The sequence below is a fragment of the Sphaerodactylus townsendi genome, linkage group LG09 (assembly GCF_021028975.2).
Source record: "Sphaerodactylus townsendi isolate TG3544 linkage group LG09, MPM_Stown_v2.3, whole genome shotgun sequence".
NCBI lineage: Eukaryota > Metazoa > Chordata > Lepidosauria > Squamata > Sphaerodactylidae > Sphaerodactylus > Sphaerodactylus townsendi.
In genome coordinates, this window is record NC_059433.1 from 37,605,316 (window position 1) to 37,626,487 (window position 21,172).

At 42.7% G+C, this 21,172-nt stretch overlaps 1 protein-coding gene across 1 annotated transcript in view; it reads left to right on the plus strand.

The window, feature by feature from the left end:
- Nucleotides 1–21,172, plus strand: part of LOC125439310 (cadherin-19-like) — a 101,093-nt gene that overhangs the window by 47,932 nt on the left and 31,989 nt on the right. Inside the window, exons 3-8 of the mRNA XM_048508355.1 lie at nt 2,345–2,459; nt 9,850–9,951; nt 10,956–11,120; nt 12,809–12,993; nt 15,960–16,213; nt 17,603–17,739. Coding sequence (XP_048364312.1) covers nt 2,345–2,459; nt 9,850–9,951; nt 10,956–11,120; nt 12,809–12,993; nt 15,960–16,213; nt 17,603–17,739 — 958 coding nt within the window. The remainder of the gene's footprint in view (nt 1–2,344; nt 2,460–9,849; nt 9,952–10,955; nt 11,121–12,808; nt 12,994–15,959; nt 16,214–17,602; nt 17,740–21,172) is intronic.

The following is a 21,172-nucleotide window of genomic DNA, read 5'->3' on the forward strand; positions in this document are numbered from 1 at the left end:
ATATATATATATAAAAGATTTTAAACCACCCACCCCCGAAAGGGGGTGAAAGCTAAATTGAAACTACAGTTCTACAAGCCTCTTAATGTACAACCTATTAAAAACCTACCAGATTCTGCTATATGTTTGAACATAAGAATGGCCCATCTAGTCCAGAAATCTGTTTTACATATACGTCCACTTATCTTGCAGGGCCAGCAAACAAATTAAGGCCTTCCACTGATGTCACTACCTAACATTGGAATTCAGAGGTTTGCTACCTCTGAATACCATTAGTCACCATAGATAGTAGTTATTGGTGGACCTATCCTAACTCTATTTTAAAGGTGCTTGTGGACTTCTCTGCATCCATTTGGGGACTGAATTCCATGTCAATTACTCATTGAGCAAAGCAACACCTTTTGTCTGTCTCCATCAACTGAGTGTCAACATCATCAAGTGTTACTGTTGTCAGGGAGAGAGAAAAAGTTCTCTATATCCATTTTGTACCCCTTATGCATAATTGTATAAACATCTATCATGTTCCCTCTCAGTCACCTCTCCATTCCTAAATTGAAAATCCCAGACTCTTTACCTGGTTCTCACAGGAAAGGTATTCCAAATTCTTCTTCATCTTAGCTTATCTGTTCATTACTGTTTCCCAGGTTCTACTTTTCCATCTATTGGCCTTTTGTTCCAATTAAAAAAAAATAAAAAGTCTAATTATTTTTTTTTTCATAGGGCTTCAGTTCCCAGAGGGGAGGGGTAAGGGATCCTTCTTGCACAGTTCCCATTTCCCATTCCCCATCTGAATGTTAAGGGGAGATAAAAATTGAAAATCCATGTGGCCAATTATGTGTTATCACTTCTAAGAACCCCCCCCCCCACAATTACTTCTCTCCAGGAATCCTTGGAAATTCTGTGGTCACACCACAGGATTTCTGGTGATCCATAGGCCCTTTCTGCACAGTGGAAAGGGCACTGCTCCACCGGCAGAAAATATTCCTGTGGAAGGGAGGGGGCCGTTCACGCAGCAGCGTGTGAGCAGCCCTCGCAGAGGCCAGCACAGAAGAGGCATCCCCCCATTCACCCATGCTGCCCTCCAACCTCCAGGGTTGGAGGGCAGCGTGGGCGGGTCTCAGCAACCCTCCAGACCAACGCTGGAGGACGAGGTGAGTGGGGGGATGGGAAAGTGGTGCCTTCGGCGGGTGCGGTTCGCACCACGCCGATGGGAAGGCAGCGCTTTCCAAAAACCTCCCTCGGGAAGGGAGGTGGAAAGCGGCGCCTTCACGTTGCTCGGGGCCACACAGGACGGCGCAACGGCTGCCCAGGGACCAGTGTTTTTCCATTCCTGGGCCGCTGTTTTTGGCCCCGTGCGGAAAGGGCCATAGAGAGAACTGGCATCAAGAGCTATGACACCAATGACCAAACATCCTATGTCTCTGCCCCCTAATCACTCTCTGCTTGCCAAGCCAGCCCTGGAAACACTATTTCTTACTATCTATTGATATTAATGAATCAATTATTACTTCTTTTGTATATGGTAGCATTAAGGCCAAACTATACATTCCAGTGTACTTGAGTGCACACCAGGTTTTCACAGAATATCGTAACTGCAAGTTCCTAACAGGACTTAATTCCTAATGAATTTAATAGGGTCTTTAGAGCCCAAACAAGACTGGGAATATGTGGGAAGGGTTTCTACCTCCCCGTGACATTTTCTTGTCCTGAAACAGTGCCAAGGTGGGTGTTACTTGCCTTATTGGGCAAAATTATACTATTACAATAATCAAAGAAGAAGAATGACCAAAGTCATCATACTGTTACGCATATTTACAAATTTATAATATACAGGTTTTTAAAATAGGTGGCAGCTTTGGCTGCTAAGTGAAAAGCAACAAATAATTCCATCCTCCCACCACCACCTCTCCCACCCCCCAAATCCAGAGCTGAATTAAATATTGATTCAATAATGCTTCTTCCTGGTTTATGTGAACAAGGAGTAATTAAATAGTTAATTAAAGTCAATCTTAAATAATTTGATTTATGTGTATTATGATCTTGATTCAGAAACTTTGTATGTAAAAAATGTACTGAACACTTTGTAGCACATTCAGTGCATTGTTGAGTTGAATATATTGAGCTGTTATGTATGTTGTCCATGAGATTAATATAACACTAAAGAAGTGTCTGGAAATTTGTTCCTGTATGGTTTATTCAGGGCTGTGCACCCTGTTAATAGATTTCAGTGCTGTGAGCCTTTTACAATGTAATTGTTATTGTCCTGACAATTGAAATCAAATGTTACAAAGTTTGCTTATTTGAATGTTATCTGGATTCAACTTGTCATTAATTATTTTTCCAGAAGCAATCCAGCTTGGACAAGCAGGAGAGGTCTCAGAAATATATGTCTAGTGATAACGAGCTACAGTTTTTGGATGAACCTTATGAAGCCACCATTCCTGAAATGTCTGCTGAAGGTAGGATCACGTGTTGTATTTTACCTACCATTGCTGTTTTTGAAACAAGCCACTGCTTACCAAAGTTCAGTTTTAGAGCAGTAAACTATCCCACAAAAACCATTGTCATCTTCCAAAAATGACATGGTTTGAAATCATTGCAGTCTCCTCATCTCTTTAGATTATTGCAGTAGCTATAAATAAGAGAGGTTTAAACACTGTTTACTCCTGTCAAAAGTCAGTGTAGAAGCAGTTATAGTTTCATACTACAATCTGGGAGACCCACATTCTGTCATGGTGCTCATTTAGTGACCTAGTGTGACTCATTTAGTGACTCATTTAGTGAGTCACACATTTTCAGTCTAACCTACCTCATGTGGTTGTAAAGATAAAAATGGTGGAGAGAAGCAGAAGAGTTTGATCTATACCCTGCTTTTCTGTCCTGTAAGGAGTCTCAAAGCAGCTTACAGACTTCTTTTCTTCCTTTCCTTGCAATGGATATCTTGTGTGGTAGGTGGGGCTGAGAGAGTTCTGAAAGAACAGTGATTAGCCCAAGTTCACCCAACAGGCTTCATGTGAAGGGCTGGGAAACAAATCCACTTCACCAGATTCAAGTCCACTGATCTTAACCACTATATTACATTGGAGAATAATTTCAATTGCCTTGAGTCCCCATGGTGGAGAAAGGTAGTGTATAATAAGTATAGCTGAAGGTGAGAGGCAGATAAAAGTTAGAATGGTTGGTGGGTGGAAAGGAAAGAAAGAAGCAGGGAAAGGCAAGGCTATGGGAGTTACATGGAGCAGGTAAATAGGAAATAGTGTGGGAAGAGGGATACAGGGGAAACTGAGGTACAGGGGAAACTGCCCTCACTTGTCCTTGCAAGTTTCCCACTTTTCAACTGGCCCAGCCCAGCCCTGGATAGGGCACCATACCTCTAGCCCAGACTTTTCCTAGTGTGGTGCTTCCAAGGGAGGGAAAGAAAAAAAAACTGAGTGCGGGGCAGATAAATGAAGATTAGGTATTGGGTGCAAGGAGAGAAAGACATTAAAAAGGGCAGCAGCTATGGGGGCTTTCAAGAAAGGGGAAAGAGGAAGTAGTGAGAGAGAAGAAATGAGATGTTCTCTGCAAGTTCTAGAATGTCCCATCATTGTCCTTATTTATTCATCTGCCAGATCAGTATATGCTCTGTGCATTTGATGACATTGATCCATGAAAGCTTATGTGCTAATAAATCTGTTAATGATTTAGGTGTCACAAGCCCCCTTTTTGTTTTTACTGCACCTGATTAAATCCTGATTTGAACGTGACGCTGACAGGACAGGAAAAAAAAATCCCTGTGCTGTTCCAAGGAACTTGTTTATACAGAATCTACAGCTGCTACACAGACAATATTCACATCCAGATTTCTATAGCCCAGGTGGATGTTCTGCTGGTGTGATACTATGTAGAGATCTTATTTATGTAGTAGCTCACTTTATGTTTATTTCTGTAGTATTTCTGTAGCATGTTTATTTATGTTTATGTAGTAGCTCACTTTATGTTTCTTTTACACATCTCACATGAGTATTTCTTATTCAACCATGTCACATTTAAATTGGGCCTAACATGGCTATGTCTGGAATAAACTACAGAATAGGAAATAGTAGTGTAAGGTTTATTCTTTTCAGTAGAAATTCCATGTCCACTTAAAATGGTACAGTCCTAGGGAAATTTACAGCAGAAAAATAAGACATATTTGGAGCAGAGTTCATAAAAGCTGCTTTACATCAAAACACTGGTCTGTCAAGATTAATACTGTGTACTCTAACTGGTAAGGGCTCTCTAGGATCTAGAGTTGCCATCTCAGGGTTGGGATATACTTGGAGGCAGAGCCTGAGGTGTGTGGAATATGGGGAGGGATTTCAATGGGGTATAATACTATAGAGTCCACCATCCAAAACAGCCATTTTCTCCTGACGAACTTATCTCTCTCACCTGGAGATAAATTGTAATAGCGGGAGATCTTCAGCCGTCACCTGGAGGTTGGCAATCCTACTAGGATACCAGAGTCACACTAACTACCACCTACTCTTTTAATGTAAAATGCCAAAAACTGAATCTGGGACCTCTGCATGGAAAGAAAAAATAATAATGTCATTGAGTTGTTCTGACCTTTAATTGTATTCTGCCACTTTATGTTGCGGTTTTGCAAACAGGATTTCTGACAAAACATAATACAAAATCCATTAGTTTAGGAAGTTTCTCATGGTGCCTTGAAAACAACCATGATTCCTATCAACATATTTACAGATAGTATGATAGCTTGTATCAGCACCAAAAACTCCTCAGGGCACTGCTGACTAATTTATCAGTGGAGCATTCAGTAGCAGAGTGTCTTGAGATAAGATGTGATAATATGTTTCTATGACAGAAAACTATGGAAAGTGGCTCTAGGTGTTGTTTTCCCCATGAGGGAGGTCGACTAGTATTTTTATTTAAAAGTTAGGTAAGAAATGAATCAGACATAAACACTGCAATTTGAAATGAGATTGTTGAAGAATATTTCCTTCATGGGGATAATCTCATTGAAACCCCTTGGGGATTGAGTCAGATTTTGATCTAGGACAAAACTGATTCCCAACTAGACACAAAATTGTCTTCAATGTGCAGATTGTACTATTTGTTATTCAGTGGAAAATACTCATTAAAGACCTCAAGGATATAAAAAGCTATCAGAATCCTGTTGTGTGTCTCGGATGCATTGCTTGTTATGGGTTTATTTCTTTTAAGCTATACTACAGGCATTAACTTAGGAATTGATACAGTACCATTGGTTTAGGTTCTTCCTACAGAGCCTTTTATTACCACTTCTTAAAACTATATCCAATGAAAAAATATTGAAGTAATTCATAAGTGTGCATATGTAAGGTAACAGGAAGGCGAAGAAAAATTCTGATATTTAAAACGAGAGCAATAAGTGTGTTCGTGTGTGTGTGTGTGTGTGTGTGTGTGTGTGTGTGTGTGTGTGTGTGTGTGTGTGTGTGTGTTAGTTATAATGGCATAGTCAGCTAATGGTGACTTCATAGGGTTTTCAAGGCAAGCACTTAAGCAGAGGTGATTTGTCATTATCTTCTTCTACAAAGCTCTCCTTGGTCCATCCAAGTACCTACCCTGCTTACCTTCTGAGAGCTGATGGGATTGGGCTGTCTTATATCATTCCACATCCCAAGAGGTCCCTTAGATAACATTTTGTCAGTTCGTGATAAATTCTATGCAGCCAAATATCCTGGCCCTGCTCTGAAAGATGGACCCTGTCAGGACTACATAGCAACCCCTGGTAGAAGGAGATTTACAGATAGCCGATCAGGCAATCCCTCAGTGTCTCAATAACCTTGCCCACTGTGTTAGTGACCTTCCTCCTCATCATACCACCTTGCCTGGGCAGCCAGCCTTCACCAAACCAGACCAGAGTAGCTGCATGTTGGGCATTTTGATTGACTGAAACCACAGGTCTGCTGTAGTCCCTGATACTAGAATTAGGTGCTTGTGGGCACTGAATTTCTTACCTGGTTAAGTAACCAGAGCACTGTGTCAGGACTGCAATTCCCAGCAATCACCAGCTCCCACCTTTTTCTATTAGAGTGGGAAACGGAGCTGATGAGTTTCTGTCAGACTGAAACTCTGTAGCTCCATCAGAACCAATGGGAGACCAGGGACTGGGGCAGAGGGGAAAAGCTGATTGGTTACTGTCTATTTTGAAAATACAATAAATACTGGAACTGAGGACAAAAATCCTCAGTTCCAGCACTTTGTAGTTAGGGAAACCCGAGTCAATAAAGTTCTTATTCTAACGTTGACTTTGTCTGAGTGGTGTTCAGCCTAACACATTGGGTGGCCCTCTCTAGAAAGCATGATATAGGACCATGAGCACAAATGAATCTCAAGCATACAAAAGTCCTTCCAATCCTATGTATCTACTCAGTGGATCAAGCTGTGCCTTCACAGGTTTCTAATGGGATGCTGAAACTAGACTAAAACAAAGTTATAAGCAGGTTCCCAAATGGCAGAATGTAGGGCCCCTTCCGCACACGCAAAACAACTGTTTGCAAGTGGATTTTGCTATTCCACATAGCTTCAAAGAGCACTGAAAGCAGTTTGAAAGTGCATTATTCTGCATGTGTGGAATGAGCCTAGTATGCAGAAGACCTCTGTCTACCAAAGTCTGGATGCATGGTGGGGGGTTGCCCAAGTTTGGCTGCTGTGGTAGCCACCCCAATCCTAAAACAGTGGGTCTTATATTCCCTGGGGGGCATACCAGCTGATCTGGCCCGGACCATGCTAGTTAACTGGTATCTCATTAAGGGAAAGCTATCTGCATGAATTAGGATGGGGCCCAAGGAGGTGGGGACGAACAGACAAAAAGGCTGAGGTGGCCCACTCAGGGCAAGAGACTAATCTGGATGCTGTCCAGAGGCACACACATGTCCTTCAACCCTTCTGGTCCATTTTAGTTTGCATGACCATCAGATAGACTGCTGAACTATGAACAGTCACATCCTGCACCTTCAGCACACATCTAGAACCATCACCATGGAACCAGACTACCAATTCTCCTAGTTCAAGGGCCCTAAAAAGGCCAGTGTAAATGCAGCCTTAAACAATGTGGAATAAATACTGGCTATCAAAGCTTGGAAACAGCTGTACAGGCCAGGACAGGGAAGCAAATGTGATGGATCTGCAGCAGTCTGTTGCTCGTGTTGTGAGTCCTTTCCATCCTTCAGCATCCCAGTGGGCAGCGAAATTTGTCCATAGGTCCTGAAAACCATAGGCCTTGCTAAAAAAGGGAATGGGCACCGTGGTTTGGGGGCAAAGGCCTGATCCTGCATAAAGGCCAGGTACCAGAGAACTCTAGCCTCAGGCACTTGCTTAGTGCTGGGTCTCCCAATCTCAGTGAAAAAGGTAAAGAAGCTTGAAAAATAGACATGCAGGGTGGAAAGAACTATGAAGTATTATGGATTGCTCCCAAAAGCCTGAAGCTCTTCCAGGAACATGTCCAGGTAATGCTTTCTCTTAAGTTCCAAGATATGGAATCTCTCTTCCTGAAGGTGAAATCAGGTGGATTTTTTTGCTCTTATTGACACTTCCAACATGCTGAGCAGTGGTGAGTTGCCATTGCCTTCCTCTGCAAAGTCTTCCTTGGTAATCTCCCATCCAACTACTGTCCCTGATTGTCTTCAAGATCTGTTGAGATCAGGCTATACTGTACCATTCCACATCCCTACAGGCATTTACAATAAACTTAAACAAGATTTTCAAAACATTTAAATTACTTGAACAATGGAGCTATAAAACCATCAAAATAAATAAAGTACAGGAGAAGAATGTAACACTATCTATATTCACTAAATGACATCTAGGAAATCATTTTCCAGATGGAAATTTCCTTCCTGTGCTTCCAACATTCTCATAATCAGGGAGCCCTGCTTAGACAAAAGTTTACAAAAAATGAGGGATCCCATAGAAGGCTTGTTAGGTCCCCTATAGATCATGCTTCACTTGGATGCTACCAGATTTTACATCACAACTTGACTTGAAAAGTCTCTTCTCAATCACACTTCTGCCCCATTCAAATCAAAACTGTAAAGCTGTTTTATACCTTTTTCTGTTTCCTTGTTAAGAATTTTTATGATAAAATTTACACAATTTTGTACTCACTGTTGTATAAAAAGGGCATAAAAGAAACTTATTAGAAACACCAACAATGAAAGCAGATAAAATTCCAAAAGCTCACAGTGGCCTTTCCCCCATGGTGAAAATGCCTGGTTTCTCCCGGTTCCATAACATCCCATACCTTTTTTATCCTGGTCTCTCCCTCCCCACTGCAGCCCGCGTCTGTGGAGGGGTCAAGCTAATGCAAGAATCAAAACCTCTACTTTCCTTTCCACGAGCCCACGATCTGATTTGCAGCTCATTGTTCCTGATTGGCTGTTTGTTTTGGAGCAGGAAAGTGAACGAGCGTCTGCTCCCCTGTGCTTGAGGAAGCAACTTTTTTAACTGTTAGGGCTGCATAGCTGAATTGGCTGAGCTGTGTTTAAGTGGCCTGTGCTTGAAAGCACAGTCCTCTGAAATCTTTGGACCAGATCTGGCATCCCAAACCCTGTTTACAGCAAAATTGGGTCTTCTGTTGACAGGCAATAAGCTGGGGATGAAGCCAGCACTCAGCCCTGCTTTTCTCACATTCCCTTCTCCCACCCATTCCCTTTCAATCCATATCTGGTGACGACCCATGAAACTGTCAAAGGGCACAAGACAAGATGGGTGGAAGAGGGCTGCTGAGGGCCCATCTGAGTGGCATGAGCAGAACTTGGCCACAACGGCATCCTGCGCCTGCAGTTTGCAATCTGTGTCGCTTCGTGCTCTTCTGTCCACAGGCTTAGCTCAGGAGCAGGGAGGAGGGCATCACTAGGGGCAGGGAAATACATTCCTTGGGTCAAGGAAACGGCAGCTTCTTCCCAAAAGAAAAAGCTCCAGCCCATGACTGCTATATTGCACTGCAGTGTGTGGAGGGATGGGGTCTTCTACACTCTGCTGTGTTACTCATGAGGTGATGGTAACACCACCCACACAGCCTCCCCCTTTGACCTATTGCAAGTAGTACACTGTTCCCAATCCTCCCACGCAACTCAGAACTATCACCAGCCCTTGCGTGAAAACCCACAGAGTTGAGCATCCCCTCCCCTCCTCATTGACAAAGTGGCAAAGCTTAGCAGGGGAACACTTTTTCTTTGCTTGGTCATGGCTTCGTAGCCACGCAGAACACACAAACAAAAAAAGGGTGTCCTAGATTGCCCAGACTCATGCACTCTGAGCATGCCCAGTCCACTGTGCATTGATTGGCTGTTGTATTTGGAGTGGCAGCTTGAATGAACTGTTGGGAAAGTGGGGCGGGAAAAATAAACCTGATTGGTCTCCACATGATATCAGCCTCGGTCCGGGATTCTCAAAAAGATCCACCTTCCTAGCAATTTTTGAAAATTCTGAAATGAGAGGGATAGCGCTGGACAGGGCCAGAACAGAGCTGATTTTGGGCTGGGAGCTGTGGGAAATCCTCACACAAACCAGGATTTTAAAGATGAGAATCCCAGGATATTTTCCAAGTGGGGAATCAGCCAGTGTTAACATAGGAGAACTAAACAACACCAAATGAGGAATGGAGCTTATTCATACATCCCTGGAAGTAGTAGGAAGCAGGTTTCCCCCTTTATATCTGAGGGAATGGAGAAAGCAAAGATATACCATGAAGAAGAAGTATATAAGACTTTAAATACACAAAAGGTTCCTCAAAAAGCAGGCATGTTTATGTGGAATATATTATAGAAAAAATGTCAAGCTCTAGAATACATTTTATTTAAAAAATCTGTGTTTCCTCAGGTACTTCTGTGATCCAAGTTACAACTTCAGACCAAACAGGTGCCCGCCTGTTTTACATTATTCTTCAAGGACAGCCCTACTTTTCTGTAGAAAGAACAACAGGTATTGTTGGATATTTATGCAAAGATCTACTAGAGTATTACTAAGGAACCATTTAGGTGAAAGGAAAGATTGAACAAAAGGACCTACTCAATTTGAAATTATCATTATACTCCTTCAAAACAATTTTGTAGGACAGATCCTGGAGAATGTTGTATTTGTGATAACTGGCATTTGCAAATTACTGTGGAAGGATTTCCCCCTCATTTCCGCCTTTTCAATTCTTCCATTCAAATGTTAGTTCTTTCAAAGCCACTTTTGGTTAAAACCAAACAAGCTGAGTCTAGTTGCAGTCCGGCCCATATTAACTGGCTATCCCATCCTTGTAGTCTGCTAAGCATCAACAGCAGTGTTGTTGATTTCCTTTGAACCCATTAGTTCTATAAACTTTTGAAATGAGAGCTAAAGACAAGTTTGTTTATTTATTATTTATTTATTGGTTAAACTTATATACCGCCCTCCCCTGGAGGGCTCAGTTAAGTTAAGTTTGCTAAAGAAAAACTAAAAACTATTTAGAATTTTTTACAAATGACTAACACTGCAATGCACAGGGATTTTCTGAAGGTCAAACTGAAGGTTGACACAGATTCCTTTGCTATCTACTAGAACTAACCTTCTGTCCCCCCATTAGTGATTACACAGTCTCAGTATAGGATATCATGCATGCCATCTTTTCCTGCTGATAGTGGGATTATCTTTCCCTCATCCTACATGCAAACAGGAGCCCTTTGATGAAGAGTGGTAAGTTGCAGTGCTGCAATCAAAGCTCTTCTCATGTCCTGAGTTCATCATGATGGCAATCAGTTTCAGGTAGCCTGCTCAAGGCTGACTCAGTCCACCATCTTAATGAGGTCAGTAAAATGAGTACCTAGCTTGTTGGGGGTAAAGTGTAGATGACAACAGCAAACCACCCTGTAAATACAGTCTGCCTAGTAAATGTCATGCTGTGATGTTCCCCCCATGGGCCAGTAATGACTCAATGCAGTAATGACTCATATGTTTTGTAGGAGTGATAAGAGTATCTTCCCCACTGGACAGAGAAACAATAGATCGGTATTTTGTTGTCATCCAAGCCCAAGACATGATTGGTCAAATGGGTGGACATTCAGCAACAACAACGATAACTATCAGGATCTCAGATGTTAATGACAACCCTCCACGATTTCCCCACAGTGAGTAGAAAATATTGTGGACTCCGAATTAAAAATAAAATTGTCTACACTTGGGGGAAAATTCTGCATATTATACGTATGGAAATCAGCAATATATTGACAGCATTTTACATAAATGTATTTATTATTTAGAAAATGTGTATACCATCTCTCCAGAGACATGCTAAATAACATGGTATAATAAAATCACAGAATAACAACAAACCATACAAACTACAGAATAAATCAGCATAAAACAACATTAGTAGTTTAAAATGATGTTGGTAAAATATTATTCAAGCTAGATACTGTTTTAAAAGATGGATCTCTCAGTTAAAAGCCTGGTAAAAAGACTTTGAGGCCTAAAGGAATGCAAGGTGGACCTCAAGGAGCAGGACATTCCAGCCCCAAAATGCCATAACAGAAAAAGCCCTATATCTGCTGGCCATCCACCTGACCACTGCAGAGGCTTAAGAAGAACATCTTAACTTGTGGGTTGAACCATGAGGAAGAGATGGTTCTTCAAAGTAGTCTGATCCTAAGTCATGTAGCACCTTATAAATAAGGACCAGCACACTGAATCATACTCAGAAACAGATCGATATCTTGGGGATAGTGGCCTAGATTTTCTTTATGATTGCTGATGTACTGACTGTGATAAAATTGATCTTGCTGACAATAAAACATCTTCAAAGAACTGCTAATCAAATGATAAATATAAATGAAGTAATTTGGAAGCAAAACAGAGCAATATGCCTTTGGTTTAGCAAAGACTTACTAGGCTGCTCAGAAGTTGCTGCTTTATAATAGAGGTTTTCAAATTTTATTCCAGTGAACTCTGTGATTCCTTATAAATTAATCAGGTGTTCCTCATCAGGAACAGTCATGGCAGATAAACTGTCTTGAAGGATACAAATATCCCACTGTTCTCTATTTTCTTCTGCAATGGACAGCCACAGGCTTGTGTTGAGTTCAGTTTAGTGGACACTCTGAAGTAATGGCTTACACCCAACCTGCCATGGCTGTATACTTTGCAATCTAAGTGCACGTTACCTAAAAACACTTCCCAGAATCCTTTGCTCCAAGGGACAGCTTGATGCACAAAATGTTTCCATATATTAGAGAAAAAAATTACAGCTCAGAAGAGAGTCCCACTTTGTTCATAGTAGTTATTTGGCCCAGGTACCTATTCAAACAAGACAAAAGAGCTTGGGTTTAACTAGTTTATTTAAATAAATAAAATTGATTTATGTTATTTAAATATGTTAACATATTTAAATGAGCAGACTGTGCTAAGGCAACTTGCTTATGGTTGCCTTTTCTAGCAGATCCACCCTGATTCCAAAGAAATGCCACAGCTTCTACCAACTTTGTTTATCATCACCTGCACAAAATATGCCAAGACATGCCCAGTCATATTCCCCTTAACGTTTGCACCACACAGCCACTACCAGGTTTGGAAAATGTTGCTCATTACCAAGGGCCACTCCTCTCCAGTTGCACCCCTACACATAGCCAGTGATGTGTTGTTTTGGACATGCCTCCATTGCTTGGATATCTCCACAAATTCATAGAATAAGTTTAGAAACTTTAATTCTTAGTATGACCAATTAACCATTGGAAACTAGAGTGGCTTATTCTTTGTTGTTCTTGTGTTGATATTAAAGATTTTGCTGGAATGTCACAGTACTGATGGTTGTTTCTTTAAGGACGTTATCATATGAATATTTCTGAGGCAGCACCCATAGGAACCACTGTAGGCAAAATCTTGGCAGAAGACAGTGACATAGGAGATAATGCAGCAATGAACTATGAAATAGAAGGACATGCTTCTCACATCTTTTACATCATTACCAACAATGAGACTCATGAAGGAATTGTCATATTAAAGAAGGTGAGACGCCAACGCATACTGAACAAGAAATAATACAGGAATCAGTAGAACACTCAAATGATTTTGTTGTTACAATGTTACTTGTTGCTCATGATTAGCTATATTTGTATCTAAAAGTCATTTTCTAAGGGTCAAACTAGATTAGATACTGGAGATTGTGATTGGATTCCTAGTCTCTAAGGCCGCTTCCGCACGGCCCATTTATGATGGCCTGGGGGCGCCAAAAAAGGCGCCCCCAGGCCGCCGTTTGCACAGCAGCGGCGACCTGACTCTTCTTCCCTCCCCCCAGGGCGGCGTCAAGCCGCCCTAAACAACAACCCTTTAAAGGGTTGTTGTTTGAGAGAGGAGCCGCTTCTTTCCCCTGTGGCGAAGTGCGAACCAGCGCCGCCAGGAAGACGCTTCGTGCTCCCCGTCTTCCAGCCCCACTCACGATTAGCTCCTTCCCTCGCCGCCAAGCGGGCGTTGCAGCTCCCGCCCACACTGTCCTCCGACACTCCAGGGGCTAGGCCGTTTTTGCCACGCGCCCATAGGCTTAATGCAGGAGTGACCACCGTGAGTGGGGCGGGAGGGCGCAGAACGGCGGCTATCGCGGCGGAGCCGCCTGCATGCGCTTCTGCCGACCTCCCCTTCGCCTGCTCAAGCACTGCTATGCGTGTGAGGCATGTTACCGCCAGCTGCCCAGGATAACACTTTCCTCTACTCCAGAGGTATCCCAAGGCTCTCGGGCAGCGCCCAGGAATTCGCCTGCCAAGACCAAATAAGGAGCCTTCCAAGATAAAATAAAAGAGATTTATTGAGATGCATGACTCCAGGTGTCAGCACCTCCCTTCCAAGCATTGAACAGCTCCTGCCACCTAGCAGCTTTGCAACCCCTTAGAAAGTACACTTTCTCTTTCCGCCGGGGGACCGGGAGAACCAAAGACAGCCCACCACCATTTCATTAACAAAATTCAAAACAACCAATCATACATTGCAACACATGCCAGGGAACCAAATCAAATGTCCGATAGGCATTCCCTTCTCGAGTTTCGCACCAGAGCAGGGCGAGGCGATGATGTGTTCACTGACGGGGGAAACACAAAGGTTTTCTCCAGGTGTCCAGGGTCAGGAGGCAGAGAGCGATGACGTGAGCTGCCTTATCTGCCTGCTGACAGGATTAGGCAGGGCGAGGCGCTTCGACTGAGGTCTTCCTTTGTCCGTGTGCATCAGGAAACTTTACACGTGAATGGGATGGGTCCGGGTGAGGCAGAGATGGCTCTCTGCCTTGGGCCAAGGAGGTTCCATACAAACACAAGTACAGGGAAACTTACAAATCCTATTTCTATCTAATACAAACTAGTTTCTACCTAATAAATACAAAACAGAATAATCTTTCAATCGTTTTAGTTCTGGCACAGTCCAGGAGCGGGATTCTCTCCTGGCTCCGCTATCAAGCAGGCTCCCGCCCCCACGCCGGCAGAACTCCTGCCGGCGTGGGGGTGCCTCCTGGCCGTGCAGAAACGGCCTAAGTAATTTTAATTGCAAGGGTGAGGAGGCCAAATTGGAGCAAAACCTTCAGCTCATGAGAAACAATTCAAATGTCTTTCATGAAAATCCCCCAACCCCTTCAGATAGTCATAGTGATTGGCAAACATACCCATATCTCTTCTCTACAGATACAAATAGGATATGGGTGATTTTCATTGAAACCAAAGTATGAGAGGGAAAAGGTAACCACTTTCCAACACAGTGGTCCCAATCCAATATGTTGCTTGCTGCAATTGTTAGTAAACTAAATTAAAAGGGATGAGATGTTATCTTAAATTTAAAGTGCCAATTCATCCATAAATAGAGTCTAGGAATGGCTGTGGCAAACAGAAAACAGCTGGTTTTATTCTTCTGAGATTTGTCATCAGTGAGCTAAGAAAAAAATGCTGATGTGACTTACCTGGATATCTATATATCTAATTATGATATGTGCCCTCTGCTTGTGGATACTTTCATTTGCAGATAGGGGGCACACCCACCACAAATAAATGTTTCTGCAGACTGGAGGGACCCTCTTACATCTGCAGAAAAATCTGAAATTTTAAAGAAAATCAGGGAGCGAATTAAGTTAACCTGATTATTTTAAAAAGGCATTATTTTTGCATATTATTTGTGGTTGCCTCTAGCCCCACATGTCCAGCTGGGCATGATGTTAACAGTCACTATGGCTGTTTCTGCACGGAGGCGGAAGCGGCTAGGTCGGCGCATTTCATGCCGACCCGATGACGCTGGGACTGTCCGCATGGACGGTCCTGGAAAGAGCCGGGACACCGGCGCCGCGGAGCACTGGTGCCCGGCCGCCCCGGCGTGTCCCCGGGCCTCCGGCATGTTGCCAAGGCCTGTGGACATGCCCCCCCGGCCTTGCGCACCTGCTCCAGTGGCGCAGGGCAGGGGGGCATGTTCCCAGGCCTCGGCGACACGCCGGAGGCCCGGGGACAAGGTAAGTGCCAGGAGGGAGTGGGGGGGAGGCGTCTTGAAGCCGCTGCTGTTCGCTCGGCAGCGGCTTCAAGGTGGCGATTCCCCAACAAGTGCGCTTCCGAGCGCACTGGGGAAACGCCGGCTTCGCAGCTATCGGGCGGCGCGAGGGCAGTGCGGCTGCGATGCAGCTGCGCCCCCTGTGCGAATGGCGGCCTGGAGATGGCGTTTTTGCCGTCTCCAGGCCGCCATTAAATGCCTGTGTGGAAACGGCCTATACTGCTGCAGTGGTAGAGCCTAGGAACTCTTCTGGGCCTGCCCACAGAAGTGCCACCTGGGAGCCACTACCAGGTGTGTCCAGTTGCAGCTGGGCTAGAAGGTGAGCAGAGGGGAGGAGTCTTCAACAGTCCCCAAATAAGTGTATCATATTTTCTTGCCTTTAATATCCCACTCATCATTGATCTATAATTAATTTCCTAATGCTGAAAGAGAAATATTCCAGTTTCCACTTTTTCTGTCTGCAGAAAGTAGATTATGAAAGCAGAAGTCGGTATGATATTAGAATCAAAGGTATCAACAGATTCATCGATGAGCGCTTCCTACAAGATGGGCCATTTGAAGACACAGCTAATGTTAAAATCAGTGTGGAGGATGCTGATGAACCTCCAGTTTTCACCTCAAATGAATATGCAATGGAAATTTCTGAAGGGGCTATGGTTGGTTTATTTGTAGGAGCTGTGAGTGCCAGAGATCCAGATAATGCCAACAGTCCCATCAGGTACATTTAAAATTCCTTAAGACATGAGTTTGAGCATGTAATGATGTCACTTTGTGTAAAATGGCACTGTAAATCACCAATGTCTGTTCTTGGAGATCTGGGGACCCTCATAAACAGCATGGAAATATAAGCCTGCAGTGAGAATGGGAATTGGCAAAAATAATCGTCAATGGAAATGTGCTAGTGGCAGAAAAGATCTTTGAATCCAATCAGTTTTTTGATCAATTAAACCATATTTCCCCCCTTGATTGTTTTTTGGGGGAAAATGGAAATTTTGTATTTTATTTTCATTGATTTTCAGTATAGAGTTAGATTCTCATTATCAAAGTGAATTAAAAAGTGATCACCATGTCAAATGGATTAAGAGTTTGAGTTAACTTTTGATGGTGAAGGTCAAAAGCCTGCTTTCTTGGATATTCCCAGAAAGTCTCCCAGATCCTACTTACCTTCAGCATGATCTGTGATATTACAAACCTTCCAACCAGTTCCTGGGCCCATTAACCCATAGAAGATAAAGAGAATGCTCAGAAAGAGACTATTGTTTATTTAAAGCATTTCAATTCTGCCCTTCCATAAGCAACCAAATTCCAAAGCATCCATGGCAGCAAATTTGAGGTTTTTCATCCAGGATTTATGGTTTATAGTCTTATTCTATTAGTCCTCACACAACCCTCCAAGCAAGTGTGGTGTAAAGATGATGAAACAGGTCCTAGGCCATCTAGTGAACCTTTGGGCAGAGAGGTCTTTCAAACTTACCACTGCTAGTTTGTCACTCTAACTATTATGCAACACTGAATCTCTTTTACATGAATGTTTGGATAGATTTTTGTAGACAGAAGTGGTACCTTATGGGATGATCAGCTGTTTTATGGGCCCTTTCCTTTAAAAAAAACCCCATGAAGTTGGAATAGAAAACATTCTAAAATTGTTTGGTTACTCCATCCCTCCGGGTGTTGCTTTTATTTTTATTTTTTTTGGCATGCATCAGTCCAGTGATGAAATAAATGTACTGTGCCATCCCAACTTAGTTGCTTGTGTTAGTCATTTCACAAGTAGCACTTGGCTGTTTCTTTTCCATCCAACTGTTCACCTGCTGTGAGCCTGCCAGTGAAGTAAGAATAAATAATGCATTTAAGGCTTGGTTCACATTAATATCAGACTGAGACATATTTAGTTTTTTTAAAAGAAGCACTTTGATCTTGGCAGCAGAGAATTTTAAATGGTTATCAGTGTGCATTTTTCATGATTTTTGAGTTGCGGAGCACACGTCCATATTCATTTCAATAGGGTGTTCTCTCCAGAAGACAATAATTTATTTGTCCTTCTTTCAGAGGGAACTTTTTTCATGCATGACGGAGCCTCATGTGGTTTTATCCACTTTTTGTGCAGGTATTCTCTTGTCACCAGCAACTATTTAAACAGTTGCTTCAGCATCAATTCATTCAATGGAACAATCATTGTAACTAAACCACTGGATCGAGAGTCAGCACTGTTGTACTATGTAGTTGTTACAGCCACTGAGTCAAGTGAGTATGATTTTTAAAGATGCCCTCTGCTTGAGATACTGTATCCCTTGCAATTATCTTCCAAATATCCCTGCTTTCTGAACTGAGAGTGTTTATGTTCTTTTCTCATTATGTTGCTATTGCTTGTTGCATTATGGAGTATTATTCAAATGATGAGTTTGGTGGAAGCAAAATAATGTTTGAGCTTCAAGGTCTTGCATTCTTTCATAAAAGATTACCTAAAAAGATTGGAAGAGGGGAGGGGAAGATGAGAAATGTAACAGAATGGGATCTCTAACTATTTAGGCATTATTAAGGCATATAAATTGCTCTCCTGATACCAGATCTTATGTTAAATTCAACCCTAATTAATTTCACAGCAGATTTTTTTCATGGATATGAAATTCAACAGGGTTTAATTTAACACCAGTCAGAAAACCATGCTTCAAATTAACTGTGAAAGCAGGACCTAAATCAGTCAGACTTCTGTATAGTTGCAATTAATCCCAGAAAGCACCCCTTATATAGATCTCATTTGTCAGTTTTATTTCAAAATGCAAATTGGTTACCATTCTTTTAGATTCAGAAGATTTTTTAAAAAAATGTTCATGACTATGGAATACAGCATGGCTACATTGGCACATCCTTAGATACTATGCTGTAGTTGCATCCCAGCAACCCTTGGCTGCTGGATTTTCCTGTGGAAATTACAATGATTGCTCTAACGCATTAATAGCACAGTATCCAGTAGTGAGTGTGGACAACAGATGTCAAAATACTGATTTCTACCTACACAAAGAGAAAAACCCTAATTGATCCATTCATGATAACTTGATGCTGTTTCTTTCAAAGATTTAAGTTGGGGGTTTCAGAGCAAAGAGCTCAAGAATAAATTACATCAAAAGAAAAAAAATCATTCTGTGTACTGTAAGGCAACATGACTGTAAATTATGCCACTGTCTATTGTTCATATTATGTTCTTATAGAACTGTCTTTTACTTTTATCATTCCATTTTCTGATCTTCTTTATGATATATGTCTGATTTTTTGCACTGTTTCTAATTTTGATAATCCTCATCTATTGTTAATTGAATACTATAAGAACTATAGTATTTCTGATATACTATAAGAAAATTTATTTAAGACAAAGTGCAAAGTTTCTTTTCTGTGCCCAGTTTTGGTCCCGTAGTGTGCCAGACGCCTATCAGCAGTAAAAACAATCAGTCCATGCAATGGTCAGTGTATGTGTGGCCGGTCTCCTGGTGTGTTGCCTATTCTTTTGTTCTAGCCTAGCTTCTGCACCATTGCAGGCAGTGTGACAGATGTCTAGCAACCACCAATGTAACTATCATGGGCAAGCAGTGACAGGAATACTTCTACATGTGACTCAGTGATCTTTCAATGTAGTTTTCATACATATAGAAGCCTTGCTAGATGAAGAATGTTGGGATGTTTGGCTTGCCTGATGTTTTAACTTGTCTGCTGTTTTGTTTTAATGGGACTTTGTGGATAGAGATCTGTGCCCACAATTGTGCTCTAGCAAGGGGATGTGTCAGACTCCTGCAGGTTCACAACATCCCTAATCATTGGTGTGTGATAAACCATGCAGTCTATATGATTTAGGCAACAGTAATGAATCATATACATGCATCAGAGGGATGACTACATGAGAAGGTGCTAATCCAAATAATTAAGATCTTGGACAGCAAAAGTGGTCTGTCTCCAATGACTAGATTTGATGGTATGAGCCTTTCAATTTATACATAGGACTTCTAAGAATGCTAATCATTTGCTGTTCTACACACAGAGTTATGTTTTTCTCTGCAGTCTTGTTAGCCAAAGTGGTGGAAGTCCGTCCTGTTATAATGATAGCAGACTCTTGGGCTGTTTCCGCACAGGTGGAATACAGTGTCCCAGGGATGCTAAAAACAGCGTCCCTGGGGAGGGGTTTGCATGGCCGCCGCTGCTGCCTCACAACCCCCGAGCGGCGCGAAGCCGCAGTTTCCGAACCTCATGCCCTGAGCGAGGTTTTTCGGAAACTGCGGCTTCCAAACACGGCAGTGGCTGGAAGGCACCATTTCCCCCCCCCCTTTCCTGAATGCCTTACCATCCCTGCTACCTTCTGGCACGTTGCCCAGGCCAGGGGACACACACCCCTGCCCTGCAACTTCAGAGCTGTCGCGCAGGGCAGGGGGCATGTACCCTGGCCTGGGCGACGTGCCAGAAGGTTGCAGGGACAGTAAGGCATTCGGGGGATGGTGGTGCCTCTGCACAGGCTGCACCATCTTCCCCGCCCCTACTGGGACCATCCGTGCGAACGGTCTCGGGGGGTGCGTCGGTGTTGTTTATGCTGGCAGACCCCCAGGTGTGGCTGTGCAGAAATGGCCATGGTTTAGCAACAGGTTGGGCAAGCTCGAGGCCTTTGTTGCCTAGGTATGTCAAGGTCAGCTTTTGCAAGAAATCTGCAGAAGAACAAAGTAACATTTAACAAATTTATTCAGGGATAATAGAGGTAGACAAGCATACAATAATCAAAGCATCAAAACACACATAGTCCTAAATTTGGAATAGATTAAAGGAATGGGTTTAGAATAGATTAAGGGGATTGAGGAGTAAAGGTTATAGTCATCTGATCATCCAGTGGAATGGTCCAATGAACAGACCTGTTCAACCTGCACTAGCTCTGGTAGAAGGAAGAACAACACATTGGGGACAATATTAACAGGGAGGTGTCCAGAGATACTGAACACTGGCTATTGGGAGAGGGGGTTACTTCTAGAGGGAAAGGGACTTCATGGTTATGCAGAGTAGCCTTTAATCTCCCAGGACAAAGGAGAGTGTTGCCTTTCTGAGGAAAGATAAGAGGCAGACATCAACTTTAAGTGTAGAGTCATTAATCTGATGGCTTGAGTGCTTAGCCTGATGGGCTAAACTGAGGGTGTCTGGAGGTAGGCAGAGCCCTGCGTCAATCATAGTTGTAAAACAATGGCAATGTAAATAAGGTGATCATTGGAGAGATGTTGTTGTTGTTGTTGTTGTTTTTGTTGTTGTTGTTGTTGTTGTTGTTGTTGTTGTTGTTATTTTCGGCTTAATAGACCGCCCAACCCCCGAGGAAGTAAGTATTAGTATTAGTAAGTATTAGTAAGAGGAATAAGTTTTTGACTTAGTGCAATGCTGGCAGAAATACTTGGGGCAAATACATTAACCAATTCTTTCCCCTCAAGGGCAGCTAGTCCAGGGTTGGAGATGGGAACACTTTCCAATGCAGTCTCTTAATCCCGTTAGGAAGTGTGTGAAGCAGGCATTTTAAAAGGCAAATATTGGGTGAGGGCAAGTCTAGACAAGTTCTTACTGTGTCCTTGTGAGTACACTAGCCAGTACAGAGAATGAACTTCCCATTTTGCAATGGCTCTGCTAGGCACCCCAAGGGTTGCCAGGATAGGTAGAGACACTG